The sequence below is a fragment of the Hemitrygon akajei genome, chromosome 13 (assembly GCF_048418815.1).
Source record: "Hemitrygon akajei chromosome 13, sHemAka1.3, whole genome shotgun sequence".
Taxonomy (NCBI): Eukaryota; Metazoa; Chordata; class Chondrichthyes; order Myliobatiformes; family Dasyatidae; genus Hemitrygon; species Hemitrygon akajei.
This window is the reverse complement of record NC_133136.1, coordinates 82,345,542-82,358,737: the sequence shown is the minus strand read 5'-3', so window position 1 is coordinate 82,358,737 and position 13,196 is coordinate 82,345,542. Positions and strand designations below refer to the sequence as shown.

The window sequence follows — 13,196 nt, the reverse complement described above, 5'->3', positions numbered from 1 at the left end:
AGTAGGTAAAAAGGATGACACTGAACTGCTAGATATTCCAGGTCAGGTGAGCAGAATTGGGACAGCACTGATGTATTTGTGCACCAAGAAGAGTGAACACACACACACACACACACACACACACACACACACACACACATTCACTCACTCTCTCTCTCTTTCTTCTTCAGCTGTCCATTGATTTCGATGTGACTGCGCTGAGAGTTTAGTCTCTGCAGGCACGTTAACGGGCCACAAGACCATCACTGGATTGGCACTGTTTCCCACATCGGTTGCACTTGTGATTTGACTGGTCTAGTACCGAATGTCTGCGTTCATGACCTGCTTCATTATTTCTTCCGCCTTTTCTCCTCGATAGCTGGGCTTGACTTCTTGACAATGCAGCACCAACTTCTTCTGTCCAAAGCATCTTTCTCCCAGGTGTTGACATTCATGTCAGTGTTCTTCATATGGCGCTTGAGAACATCTTTGTAGCGTAGCTTCTGACCTCCATGCTTCCTCTTTCCTTCATGTAGCTCGCCATAGAAAACAGCTTTGGGTAAACTATCATTGCTCATTCTTGTGACATGACCAGTCCAATGCAGCTGAGAGGCTGTGATGAGCGATTCTGCACTGTCCCAGCACGTTTGAGCACCTCCACATCTGGTACCCTCTCTTGCCACTTGATGTGTAATATTTGGCGTAAATTCCTGAGTTGTGTCTTGGTCAATTTCTTGATGTGCTTCCGATACAATGTCATCGTTGCAGTTGAATAAAGCTTTGATCTTGGTTGCCATTTTAATGTCATGGCGAGACCAAAGTCACTTCTGCAAAGCACCAAAGACTTTTGTAGCTGATTGAATTCTCCTCTCAACTCCCAGATCTGATGAGTTGGTGTTGGTCACAGTGCTTCCTAAGTATGTGAAAGAATGAGAACATTTCAGCGCTACCCCATTGACCGATGTGACTAGTGGGTGGGTCTCACTGGGACTACACAAAGGAGGAGGCTGGTACATAAATTCGGTTTTGGAGACATTGATTCTTAGGCCAAAAAGAGTGGCAGCAAATGAGAAGCGGTCTATAATTTCTTGAATCACATTAACATCAGTAGCAATCAGGGCTGAGTCATCTGCATACAGAAGCTCTCTGACACATATCTCTCTTGAATTGGTTGAGGCTTTGAGTCTTGACAGGTTGAACAATTTTCCATCTGAGTGAGTCCTGATGTACACACCTTTGTCCAAATTATGGTCCATTATTTCCAAAACTGCACTAAGATATAATGTGAACAAAGTTGGAGCAAGAACGCATCCCTGTTTTACCCTGTGGTTGATGGTGAAAGCTTCGCTGACATCTCCTCTGATAGATACTTTGCCAGACGTTCTCATGAAACAACTTGATCATCGTAACCAGCCTATCTGGACAGCCATAAGTTTTGAGCACTTCCCAGAGTGTTTCTCTGTCCACCGTATCAAATGCTTGTGAGAAATCAACAAAGACAATGTACAATGGTTGCTGCTGTTCTACCGCCTTCTCCTGCAGTTGCCTCAAAGTAAAAATCATGTCAGTGGTTGCTCTTCCAGCCCTAAAGCCTCATTGGCTTTCAGGAAGCACATCTTCTGAGATGATCTTGATCCGGTTGAGCAATATCTTCACCATAATCTTGCCAGCAGTGGACAGAAGGGAGATTCCTCGGTGGTTTCCACACACACTACGGTCGCCTTTCTTCTTGTAGATGGTGACTATCTGTGAATCTTTGAAGTCCCGAGGGAGATATTGATTCTGCCAACAAGTGTTATATAGTCAGAGCAGGACCACCTTGCTTCAGTACATCTGATGGAATGCCGTCTTGCCCAGGTGCTTTACCACTTCTGGTATCTTTTAAAGCCTTACTAAGTTCTGTCATAGTGATGAGTCCACATAGCTCTTCTCTTACCGGTCTAGTTCTGAGCCTTTCACATGCATTGCAGTCAGCCGCACCTTGTTGGTTTAGAAGGTTACAGCGGTGTTCCCTCCATCGCTCAATGGTGTCTTTCCTGTCAGTGCCTAGCTTGCTCCCATCTGCAACTTTTACTGGGGCCACTGTATTGCTTCTTGGACCATAGACAGTTTCCAGTCCTGAGAAGAGCCCATGGTAGTCATTCCTGTCTGACATTGATTGCAGTTCTTCCACTTTCTTATTCCACCAGTTGTTCTTCATAGCCCTGATCTCCCTTTGAACTTTGGCTTTCACGGCCTTAAATGCTGCTTTGCATCTTTCAGAGTTCTCGTTCAAGTGACACATATAAAGCCTTTGTTTCATCTCCAACAGGTTTTGAATTGAATCATTTTGTTCTTCAAACCAGTCAGGAGTTTTTCTCTTAGGGTGGCCAAGCACCACACTTGTAGTTGAATGGATGGTTTTCGAGCTGCTTCCAGCATTCTTCAATATTGGTTGGGTCATCGCAAGGGTCTTTGTCTTCTTGGAGAGATAATACAGGTGTACTGTGACAAGTCTCCTCTGATTAAGAAACATTAAGAAATATTTATAAGACTACATAGAAAATTCTAGTGGGCAGAACTAAAGAATTGCTCAGATGTGTGCAAATAAACATTCTAAGACTTTATCTAAATTCTCCCTTCAAGCTCTTGGCGCTGCATATCAAGAACATGAAGTCCTATTCCTTCGCAACTTGCTATTGAAGAAAAGTATATTAAAATTTATTTGGTTTTGAGGAACTAAAGAGTTTATCAAGGTGCTAGATCCAAGCATGAATTTAATTCATGCTACCATTATATCAAGCATAAAGTGGTTGAAAAAATTGTAATTGGCATTGTATTATTCCACTTATTCAACAACTACCGTGATTCTAAAGTAGCTTTTTTTTTGCCATGGAAAAACATCTTAATTCGAAGTAAGGTTTTATTTAAATTTGTAAAGTTTACCAAAGTTGTACCATTCTCCAAAATTTGCATGCTTAACTTTAGTTTCACATGGCCCAACATTTAGTTATGATTTTTAAACATTTATCATTGGAAATAAATATATAAAATTCTAAAGAGAATTCAACATTACTATAAAACAATTTTAGAATTAAACAACAGATCTCAGGGTCTAGTTAAGGTTCATAACATTTTTATAAAACTTGTTCAAATTAAGTGGAACTCACTTAAAATTATACAGGCAACACACACAAAACCCTGATGAAGGGTCTCGGCCTGAAACATCGACTGTTTATTCTTTTCCATTGATGCTGCCTGGCCTGCCAAGTTCCTCCACCATTTTGTGTGTGTTGCTTGGATTTCCAGCATCTGCAGATTTTCTCTTGTTTGTGATTGGAATAATACAGGATACTTTTTCACAAAATAAAGTCTGAAGGGAAAAACAATTGATCATTCTTCAGTTATATCTATTAAGTAAAGACTTGCAATGCTCTAATCTCTTGATATGTTACCATATGCACATCTTGATTCAATTAATATAAAAATATCAATATTATTCTTTATTTCCAGACTTTCACGATTATTTACAAAACAGTAATAGTTAAACAGCACAAGAATAAATATTTGGTGTAGCACATTAGGTTACGATTAGGGTTGGTGCTGTAGCCTCACAAATGCAAAGAATTGGATTCCATCACCTTGTTGAACGCAGGCAACTGAAAGAAACAGAAAATAGTTTTTTTGAATATTTATAAACAGGAATGCTATATGCACTCTTTTTCATTCCAAACTGATATAAACACTACCAGTAATTTTACCACCCCTCCATCATATAACATAAAATAATGGACTTGTGGAAATTATAGATTCAAGCTCCATTTCTCTATAGTTCACCTCCATTTCTCTGGAAGGTATCAATATCATAGAAAAATAAGAAAAGACTACAGACTGAAGTCATTGACCCTACTTAGAAAGATTATAGTTAATATAACCTTGGTCTCAGATCCACATTTTCATTTACTGACTGAAACACTTGAAATTTCCTATAGACCAAAAATCTATCTCAGTTTGGAATAGCTTCAATGATTTGACCCCAACTCCTCCTTGGGACAGAAATTTCAAAATATTCATGAATCTCTGAAGGAAAAATTGCCTAGTTCCTGGTGTAAATATATTACCCCTTACTCTGAAAACAATTCTGGTTCAAGATTCCTTCATGAGTGGGAAATGTCCTTGGAGCAAGAACTTGTCAAGTCTACTCAGAATCTTACAAGTTTCAATAAAATTATTTATTACCCTTCTAAATACTAATTAACATAGGCCCAATCTTACCTCATTAGTCAATCTTTCCATCGACCATCTTCATGATTCTCTGAACTGTTTCCTGTGTAAGTACATTTCTCTTAAATAAGGAGATCAAAGCTGTAAAGAGAACTCAAGGTGTGGCTCAACAATGTCCTGTACCTCCATAGCAAGAGTTTTCTACTCTTGACCTTTGCAATAAAGACAAATAAACCGCTCATCTTCCCAATTACTTGCTACACCTGCATGCTAACCTTCCATCTTCCATACACAAGAACACCCAGGTCTCTGTCCAACTTTTTCTACATTAAAACAATAATCAGACCTACTATTCTTCACACCAAGGAGAATAACTTCACATTTGCCTACATTATAATCCATTCTCCAAATTGTTATCACTCTCAATATCCCTTTGCAGATTCTTTGCATTCTCCTTAAAAATGTAATCATTTCTACAATATACTCAGTCCCTTTATCTTGGTCACCAAAATAAATTGTAAATGGTCGATTCCCTGACATTACCATGTCAGTAATTACAGCTTGCCAACCTGAAAGTGATTCATTTATCCGAACTGTCTGTTTTCTAGTTAGTCATTCCCCTATCCTGGCCAATATATTACCCTTCATGTGTTGAGCACAAACTTTGTGCAGTTAACTTTAATACACCAACTTATCAAACGTCTTTTGAAAATGAGTGTATACTCCATTTATTAGTTGCTACATTCACAAAGAGCTCTAAGAAAATAGTATTACTTCATTTCACAGTGCTACCATCTTTAAGCAACATATTCTCAAACAAACTGGTACTGGCAGCCATCTGTCACTGAATTATTATTACATAAACTATAAAGCCTATGGCACCCATCATTATCCTGGAAATATTAACATAGCTTACAGTACATCATATAAATTACTGAAGACTGCATGCAGTTGAAAATAATTTTAGTCATTTATCACAGTAATATACATATTACAAATCACAGAGATTTACCATATACAATATGCTGAAAAATACACACACTTTGTAGAAAATAGATTTTAATGAACTGGCTTACATTCTTGAAAATATTGAACAACCCACAAACAGAAAGCATACTATTCACAAAACTGGGCAAGTGGCAATATTACAACACTTTTCGTGACATGCTATTGCTAACCTTAAATATATCTCAGCATAACTGAATCTACATGAAATGTCACCCACCCACATCTTCATTTCCTCAACATCTAGGTAATTTTTCACACTTGCAGAATTTCCCTCAGGTTGGAAATCATATCCAACTACCAACATCAGGAAGAGAACATTTCAGGAAATCTCTTCCACCTATCCATTCTCCATTTTCAATACCTCACCCCCATTTGACCCCTTTCCTATTGTCACTCCCTTCACTCCTACCTCTCACCCATCCATCCTGTTTTTCTTCCTTCCTGCTATAGGCCTCTTTTTCTCTAATCTATAACCTCCCTTCTCCACCCTCTCGACATCTCCCCCTTACTCCCCTTTTCCTTTACCATCTCTGCTTTCTCTTCCCCAGCCCCTGCTCTATGTTGTCTGAGAGGAAATGAAGGGAGAATTATTGTTAATAATTGTTTCCCTTGAAGAGGCAGAGTGAGGATCTGACAGAAGTATGCAACATTATGAAAGGTACGGATAGTACACCAGAAGGCACAGGTTTAAGGTGAGTAATAAGAATATAGGGTGGTTCTAAGGAAGAATATTTTCACCCAGAGGATGGATATACACTTGCTAAAAAACTTAAGGAGGCATATACAAAATTTACAAGTATCTAAACCAGCACATTAATTGCCAACTCATAAAAGACTATACTAATAAATGGGATTAGTACAGATGCAAACTTGAGCTAGCATAAACTAGAACCAAGCCTGTCCTCCACCCACCACACCAGCACACAAACGGTTAAATTACTGCGTGTTTGTTTTCCCACGGCGCGCGATTACTACGCGCTTCGCACGTGCTACTGACGTCAATGCAAATAAAGGGGGCATCTCGAAACTGCGCCGCTCACAGTGGCAGTCAAGTGCGCACGCGCAGCCCTGGGGGGCGGGGGCGGTTGTGTAGGAGCCCATCGATTGTGAGCGAGGGGGAGCCTAGAAACAACCAAGCGGGTTGGGGGTGGGGGGGGGGAAGGTCAGCGGGACCCCGGCGGAGACGAGAGGTTGGGATCCGGCACTGTGTGGGATCGGTGGGTGGGAGTCAGTCTGGAGACCCGTGCCCTGAACATGAAACAGTCAACACACTATGGGCTTCCTCGGTGAGAAATAAATCTTTACCCACCCCTCACTGACCGGCCAAAGCCACCATGATCTCCCCCTGCCGGTGCTGAACGAGCGGGCGGCCCGCCTTGGCGCGGACGGCAAACACTGAGTCACGTTAGAAATGAGCGACTTCGGCTTCGCCTTGTTCCAGCCGGCGGGCGGCTGCGGCGGTGGGGGCGGGGGCGGTGTTGGCGTTTACCGATGCACTAAGCCGGTGTTGGCGGCGGCCACGTCGTGCCCTTCAGTTTCCTCCACCTCCCGGGCTGCCGCCGGCGCCGCCTCCTCCTCCGCCTCTTTGTTTTTCCCACCAGTCAGCCGGGCTCCACACACCAGCCCTATTATGCAGGATGATGACCTTCTGATACCGGACAGGACGACAGGCACCGCCATCACCACCACCATCAGCAATAGCAGCAGCGCCGTGTCACTAGCTCCGGTCCTGAACGCCAGCCGGCCAGCTTCCACGCCCAGGAGTGATCGGCGGCCGCAGCTCAGCCCGGACCCCCTGACCAAACGAAGTCATCAGCACCCGGCTCCTGCCCCGCCGCCTCAGCTAACCAACCCCGGAGAGCCGCCGCCGCCGCCGCCGCCCTGCCGCCAGCAGGAGGAGGAGTTGGAGAAGGAAAGGACGGGAGACAGCGACGCGCTCGCCTCCACCGATGCATGTACTGCCGCCGTGAACATTGCAGAGTGCAGCCACCACCCCCAGCAGCAGCCTCACCGAGGGCAAGGACTGATGGAGGCGACTGGTAACATGACGACGGCCGGTGGCGGTGGAGCTGGAGGCGGTGGAATCGGGATGTTGCCGGGGCTCGGAGCTGGTTTTCAACAACAGCAACAGCTCCACCAGCAGCAGGAGTCCGGGCCGGCCGGGAGCAGCAGCGCCGGCGGCAGCAGTAGCAATGGTTCCTCTCCGTCTCCGGTGGCTGTCCTGGCCGGTTTTGGCACCGCCTGGTCTCCAGCACCCGCCGCCAGCGCGGCCGAGATGAGCACTTCACCGGGATCCGGTGGTGGTCCCTGTCCGGTGCCCAGCCCCGCCGACGACAGCCTTTTCCACGGCATCCCGTCCATCAACGGCACAGTACTTTTCCAGAATTTCGCCGCCAACACGGCGGGTGTGGGCCACGGCTACGGCGGCACCTTCTCGCCTTTACCTCAGCAGCAGCAGAACCGACGGTCCCCTGTCGGCCTTCAGCATCACCACCACCCGCAGCACCAACACCAGGCTGCCTTCCCCCACCAGAGGAGCACCTACAGCCACCACCAGGTAAGGCCGAAGGCGTCCCTGCCCCTCATCAGCCTCTGCAGTTTATGTGCAGAGAAACATCACTTTTTAAAAAAAATATGTGCATCCGATATATGTTTCCTATCTAAAGCTGTACCTTGCGTTCTCCCTCCTCCCCTTGCTTGTGTCTACGAGGTTGCGCTTCAGGGAGCCTTGCTGATTACGGCTGGGTTTTGTCTGCTGAGGGAGGTTGATCCTTGTGAAAGGATCCGGTTCTCCGATTGCTCTCGATCGCTACTGCGGAGTCGCTAGGAAAACCGGAGGGCTATGTGACTTGCTCTTCTCCATTTTTGAAATATGGTGCACTGAGTGAGCTGTCAACGCCTAGGAAAGGTTAAGAAAGACAAAATACTATTTTTCCCCCTTTGGCGTTCTGCAGCCACACCTCGACTAAAGTTGTTTACGCCTTAAGAAAAGCGGATTTCGTACTGCTGTCTAAATATATACGCAAAATAATTTATTGGTATATTCGAGTGAATTGGCACTGGCACGTTGCCAATTGCCGGCAGTGGGTTATGTTGTAAGATTATTTCTTCTAACATAATGAGGGACGTTTAGCACTTGCCTACACGTACCCCGCCCTCTCCCAAACAGCTGGCTAATTTGTGAAGTTTTACTTTAATTCTACATTAGTTAGACAGAGATATTGGGATGAAGAAAGGAAATTAATGCAATATTCGGCCTGATACTGCATTTTAGTTGGATGAATAAAAGTGTCATGATGCGGAAAAGAGTGGTTATGGAAATTTATTGTGCAGTTTAGTGTTTACGTTTTCAGTTCTCTGCCGGTTTTAAATAGGGAACAAGGTTCTTAGCTAACACAGAATTTCAACTCTTTGTTTTGCAAATCATTAAACGACCTACATCCTTAATCTAAACATAGTTTCATTATCTATAGTTTAAGATTGGTGCTGCATAAAACACGTAGTGTTTCTTGAACTCTAGGTAGAACAATGCTGAACGGTGAAATACCTAACTGCTGTAGATAGATACTAATGCTTCGCGTTGTCGGAAATTGCTAGGTAATGAAAACTGGAAAATGCTGTTGTACGAAAACAAAAAAAAACTATGCTTTAATAGGTATGATTTGAAAATTATATTTCTTTTAGTCTTGAACTTCTAATTTCATTTCGTCTGAATCTACTTCCATCCCATGTTGTGTAATATCAATTTGGAAATTTTTAAATATTTTTATCTGGATAGGTTGAATTGAAAAATGCGATCAAGAGACTGAATTTGTCAGGTTGCGTTTTTGAAATTAATATTTACAGTAATATGTACTGAGCAATATTAATGCCCAGTATTGAAATACAAACATTGCCAAAAATAGTTTTATATTACATTTAACTTTGCTGCTCTTTTTGTCTATTGGATGGAGCTGCAATCATTTTTTGAAAGGAGATTACAATATTGAAAGGATATCTAGCATTGGTGGTTTTATATATATAATTTAATATTAATCCTTGGGGAAAGAGTATGTCGACTAAGCCTACCTGTGGAAGATATATTCCTGGGGTAAATTCTTTCTCGATATGAAACTACTGGTAATTTTAAAATGGAGGAATACAGCTGTAGCCAGAGTGCACAAATGTTGGGCAGCTGCTTTAGTGACAGGGTTTGTACAAAGTTTCACACAACTTGTGTTCTGTTAATTAAACATGTCCAGTTGCTAAATATTATGTATGTTTAATATTATCAGCCCATAATGAAACAGTCTCCATGGAACAGCCATCAGAGCAGTGGCTGGAGTGCAGGCGTCTCATGGGGAGGCCTGCAGACAAGAGATCACCGCAGAACTGGAGGTGTGGGAATGCCAACGACCATGAACCAAATCTCTCCACTGAAGAAACCTTTCTCCAGTAACATTATAGCACCACCCCCACCCAAATTTCCTCGTTCAGCCCCAACACTGACACCAAAATCTTGGATTGAAGACAATGTTTTCAGGACAGACAACAATAGCAACACACTGTTACCTTTACAGGTAAGAACAGAACATGCTGTTTTATTTGTATGCACTAGTCAAAAATATATTGTGCTCTGCTGTAGTTTCCAGAACGGTAAGATTAATTAGAAACTTTCTGAAGTCCTGATCGGAATAGTGCTGTCATGTTTTCTATGTGCCACCGTAAATGAGATATTTGAACAATAAATGCCAATCATTTCTAGTTTTGGAGAAGTTTTCTCATGGGTCTTTAAGCATAGTGTCATGAAGGAATTAAACATTATTTAAATGATCAGTTATTCTGATTCCGTATAGACATTTTTGAATTTTTTGACAGTGACTGTTTTCCAAAACACTAACAGTATTTTATGCCAGTAGACTTTAAATTCAGCAAGGATCTAACTAATCGTTAATACTGCGTGGTGGAGAGATATTGACTGGCTGCATCACAGCCTGGTATGGAATCACCAATGCCCTTGAACAGAAAACCCTACAAAAAGTAGTTGATATGGCCCAGTCCATCATGGGTACAGTCCTCCTCACCATTGAGCACATCTATATGGAGTGATGTCGCAGGAAAGCAACATAGAGGAACCTCAGAACTCACACCAGCATGTTCAAGAATAGTTATTCTGAACAGTCCTCAACCATCAGGCTCTTGAACCAAAGGGAGTAACTTAACTAAACTTCACTTGTCCCATCATTTAAATGTTCCCAGAACTTATGGGCTCACTTAATATTTATTGATTATTATTTCTTGTATTTGCACACTGGTTGAGTGCTCAGTTGGTGCGGTCTTTCATTGATTCTATTATAAATTTATTGAATATGCCTGCAAGGAAATGAGTCTCAGGGTTATATAAAATTATATATGGTGACTTGTATGTTCTTTGATAATAAATTTACTCTCAGTGGTTTCTGCTGTAGCCCGTCTACTTCAAGGTTTGCTGTGTTGTACATTTATAGATGCTCTTCTGCATGTCACTGTTGTAACGTGTGGTTATTTGAGTTACTGTTACTCTCCTCTCAGCTTGAACTAGTCTCCCTCATTAACGAGTCACTTTTCATCAACAGAACTACTGCTCACTGGATGTTGGTTTTTTTCTGTCACTCTCTAAACTCTAGAGACTATTGGCTGTGAACATCAGTAGTTTCTGAGATACTCAAACCACTCTGTCTTCTACCAACAATCATTCCATGGTCAGTCGCTTAGTTAGCATTTCTTCCCCATTCTGGTGCTTGGCCTGAACAACAACTGGACGTCTTGACCGTGTCTGCATCCTTTTTGTGCATTGAGTTGTTTCCATGTGATTGGTTGATTAGATATTAGCATTAATGAAGTATACAAGCGTACCTAATATAGGGTCCACTGATTGTACATTATTGTGCTAAGCCATTCAGACAAGAATGGTTGTAGATTTGTTTTTAAGTATGGCTCTAGAGTTAAGGGATGGGTTGTGTTTTGTTAGTACCCGATATTAAAAGTATTCTTTTGAAGGCATACAAATATCTGTGTTGAATTAAGATGAGCTGATTTGTGATGTTGTCCTGAATGTAAAAGCATTGTGTTGAACATTTATTTCATCTTCTGCATCACAAATATTAATCCCAAGGGGAAAAGCAAGGAATTAGTGTTTGTAAATAATGAAAACTTGTGTATACAGTTTACTTTGAATGATAGAAGGCATCTGTCAAGATAAAGGCCATTTGAAGGCTGCTATCATAATACTAAATTTGGTGCTTTTTTTGGCCAGGATGCAGAATTTGTCCCAAAAAACTCATGGTTTGCAGTTTGCAAGTTAATGCACAGCTTGTATTTGTCAGAATATCGGATTCTAACAATTTTGAGCTGGTTTCCTGGGTTCTCTCCCATTTTAAATGGACTTGTGTTGGAAAGATTCCAATTCAATTGGATTGTTCTTGAATCAATTTAAAGACCATGACCTAAATGTTGTACAGGTATTGCTTGCAATCTATAATTCAGTAGATGGCATCTGGAGTAGCTACTTGCGGTTATATAAGTGGACAGCCCTTAAATGAAGATGTTTCACAAAACATGTAATATTTTTAGCACAAGCATTTGTGACAAAGATCAGTTACTCTTGAGTATTGCTACGTATACAGGTCTTCTCTGTATGTACAGTAAGTGATGTGTGTCCATCTAGATCATTTTGGTTTTTCTTCAACTTGTGGATTGTATTAGAAATATGCTGAAGTATTAATTTTATAAGTGCTTATTCAGTTGTCATTGTTCTTACTATATAAAATTGCTGTGTTAACTTAATAAATTCCTTTGAGACATTGTTTTGTCAAGACCATCTGGAAACTGATGCACACAGCCATGCCACATAAGAAGAATCCATGTGCAGACAGTATTGCCTCTGAAGTATGTCATCCTCAACTCTAAGGATCTCCCTAAGAAGGGCAGACACCAAGAACATAGATATAGTGTATTTTGCTTTCTCCAGAATACTTTAAAAGAAAGAAATTTATTTCCATTAATTAACAAATTATTTTAGAAATATATAAAGTGCAGAGGATACTCATAAACCATAAATAGGGAATATTGTTGTCCCCTGAACTCTGATACATTACCTCTCTAAATTATGCTTTTAGATTGAAAGCATGTCATGATGATGTTTTTCATAATTGCTCAGCATTTCTCTAATTACTACATCCTTAGAGGAGACAATTTCTGTTCAAATTCACCAACAATTACAACAGCTGTGCTTTTAGGATCTGAAGCTCAATATTCTGTGATTCCTAGGTGGAACTACAAAACCAAACTTAGAGAAGATAAGTATTCAATATTCAAAGTAGTCAAAACAAGCTTACTGGGGAAACAAACTTGTTTTTAAAGAAAATGATGCTGAATTTTTATTTTATTTTCTCCTTTCTGTACTGACAGCCATGATTATGCATATATTTGTATACAACTTTGTTCTTGGGGAAACATTCAAAGGAAGTATTGAGACCTCAATTTTGCTTTTCACAAACATAAGAGTCAGACTGATTTCCACCTTCATTAAAGTTAATTGGTTAGAAATAAAACAGAGGCTTTTCAGTGCTGTTCATTCATTGTTCTATATTTACTTTGTGTGAGCCATCTCACTTCATTTGTTTTAAATCCATAAATTGATACATCTATTCCTGTCTGTGTACAGTACTTATCTAGCTTGCTTTAAATGTATCCTTGCTTTTGTTTTTGATGGTAATACATTATATAATACTAAGAGTAGAGGGGAAAATGCATTTCCCTTTATATTTCTCAGACTGACTTACAAGAAATAAATTGAGCATCTGCATACATCTTGGACCTTAAGAGTGTTTCAGCTTTTAAAAGAAGATCATGGATAATCTAGTTGTATATGTAGTCTTTCAACACTTAGGTATGACTACTTATAACTTGGTGGGGTTGGGGAGGATATTCAGAGGCTCTACTTCAAATGCCTTCTCCCACAGGAGGACATATTTTCTCCACACCCA

At 41.2% G+C, this 13,196-nt stretch overlaps 1 protein-coding gene across 3 annotated transcripts in view; it reads left to right on the top strand.

Annotated features, from left to right (window-relative positions):
- Positions 1–6,601: 6,601 nt before the first annotated feature.
- Positions 6,602–13,196, top strand: part of LOC140738015 (cytoplasmic polyadenylation element-binding protein 2-like) — a 117,393-nt gene continuing 110,798 nt past the window's right edge. For all 3 annotated transcript variants that reach the window (XM_073064987.1, XM_073064984.1, XM_073064986.1), the window contains exons 1-2: positions 6,602–7,747; positions 9,465–9,749. In XM_073064987.1, coding sequence (XP_072921088.1) covers positions 6,602–7,747; positions 9,465–9,749 — 1,431 coding nt within the window. The remainder of the gene's footprint in view (positions 7,748–9,464; positions 9,750–13,196) is intronic.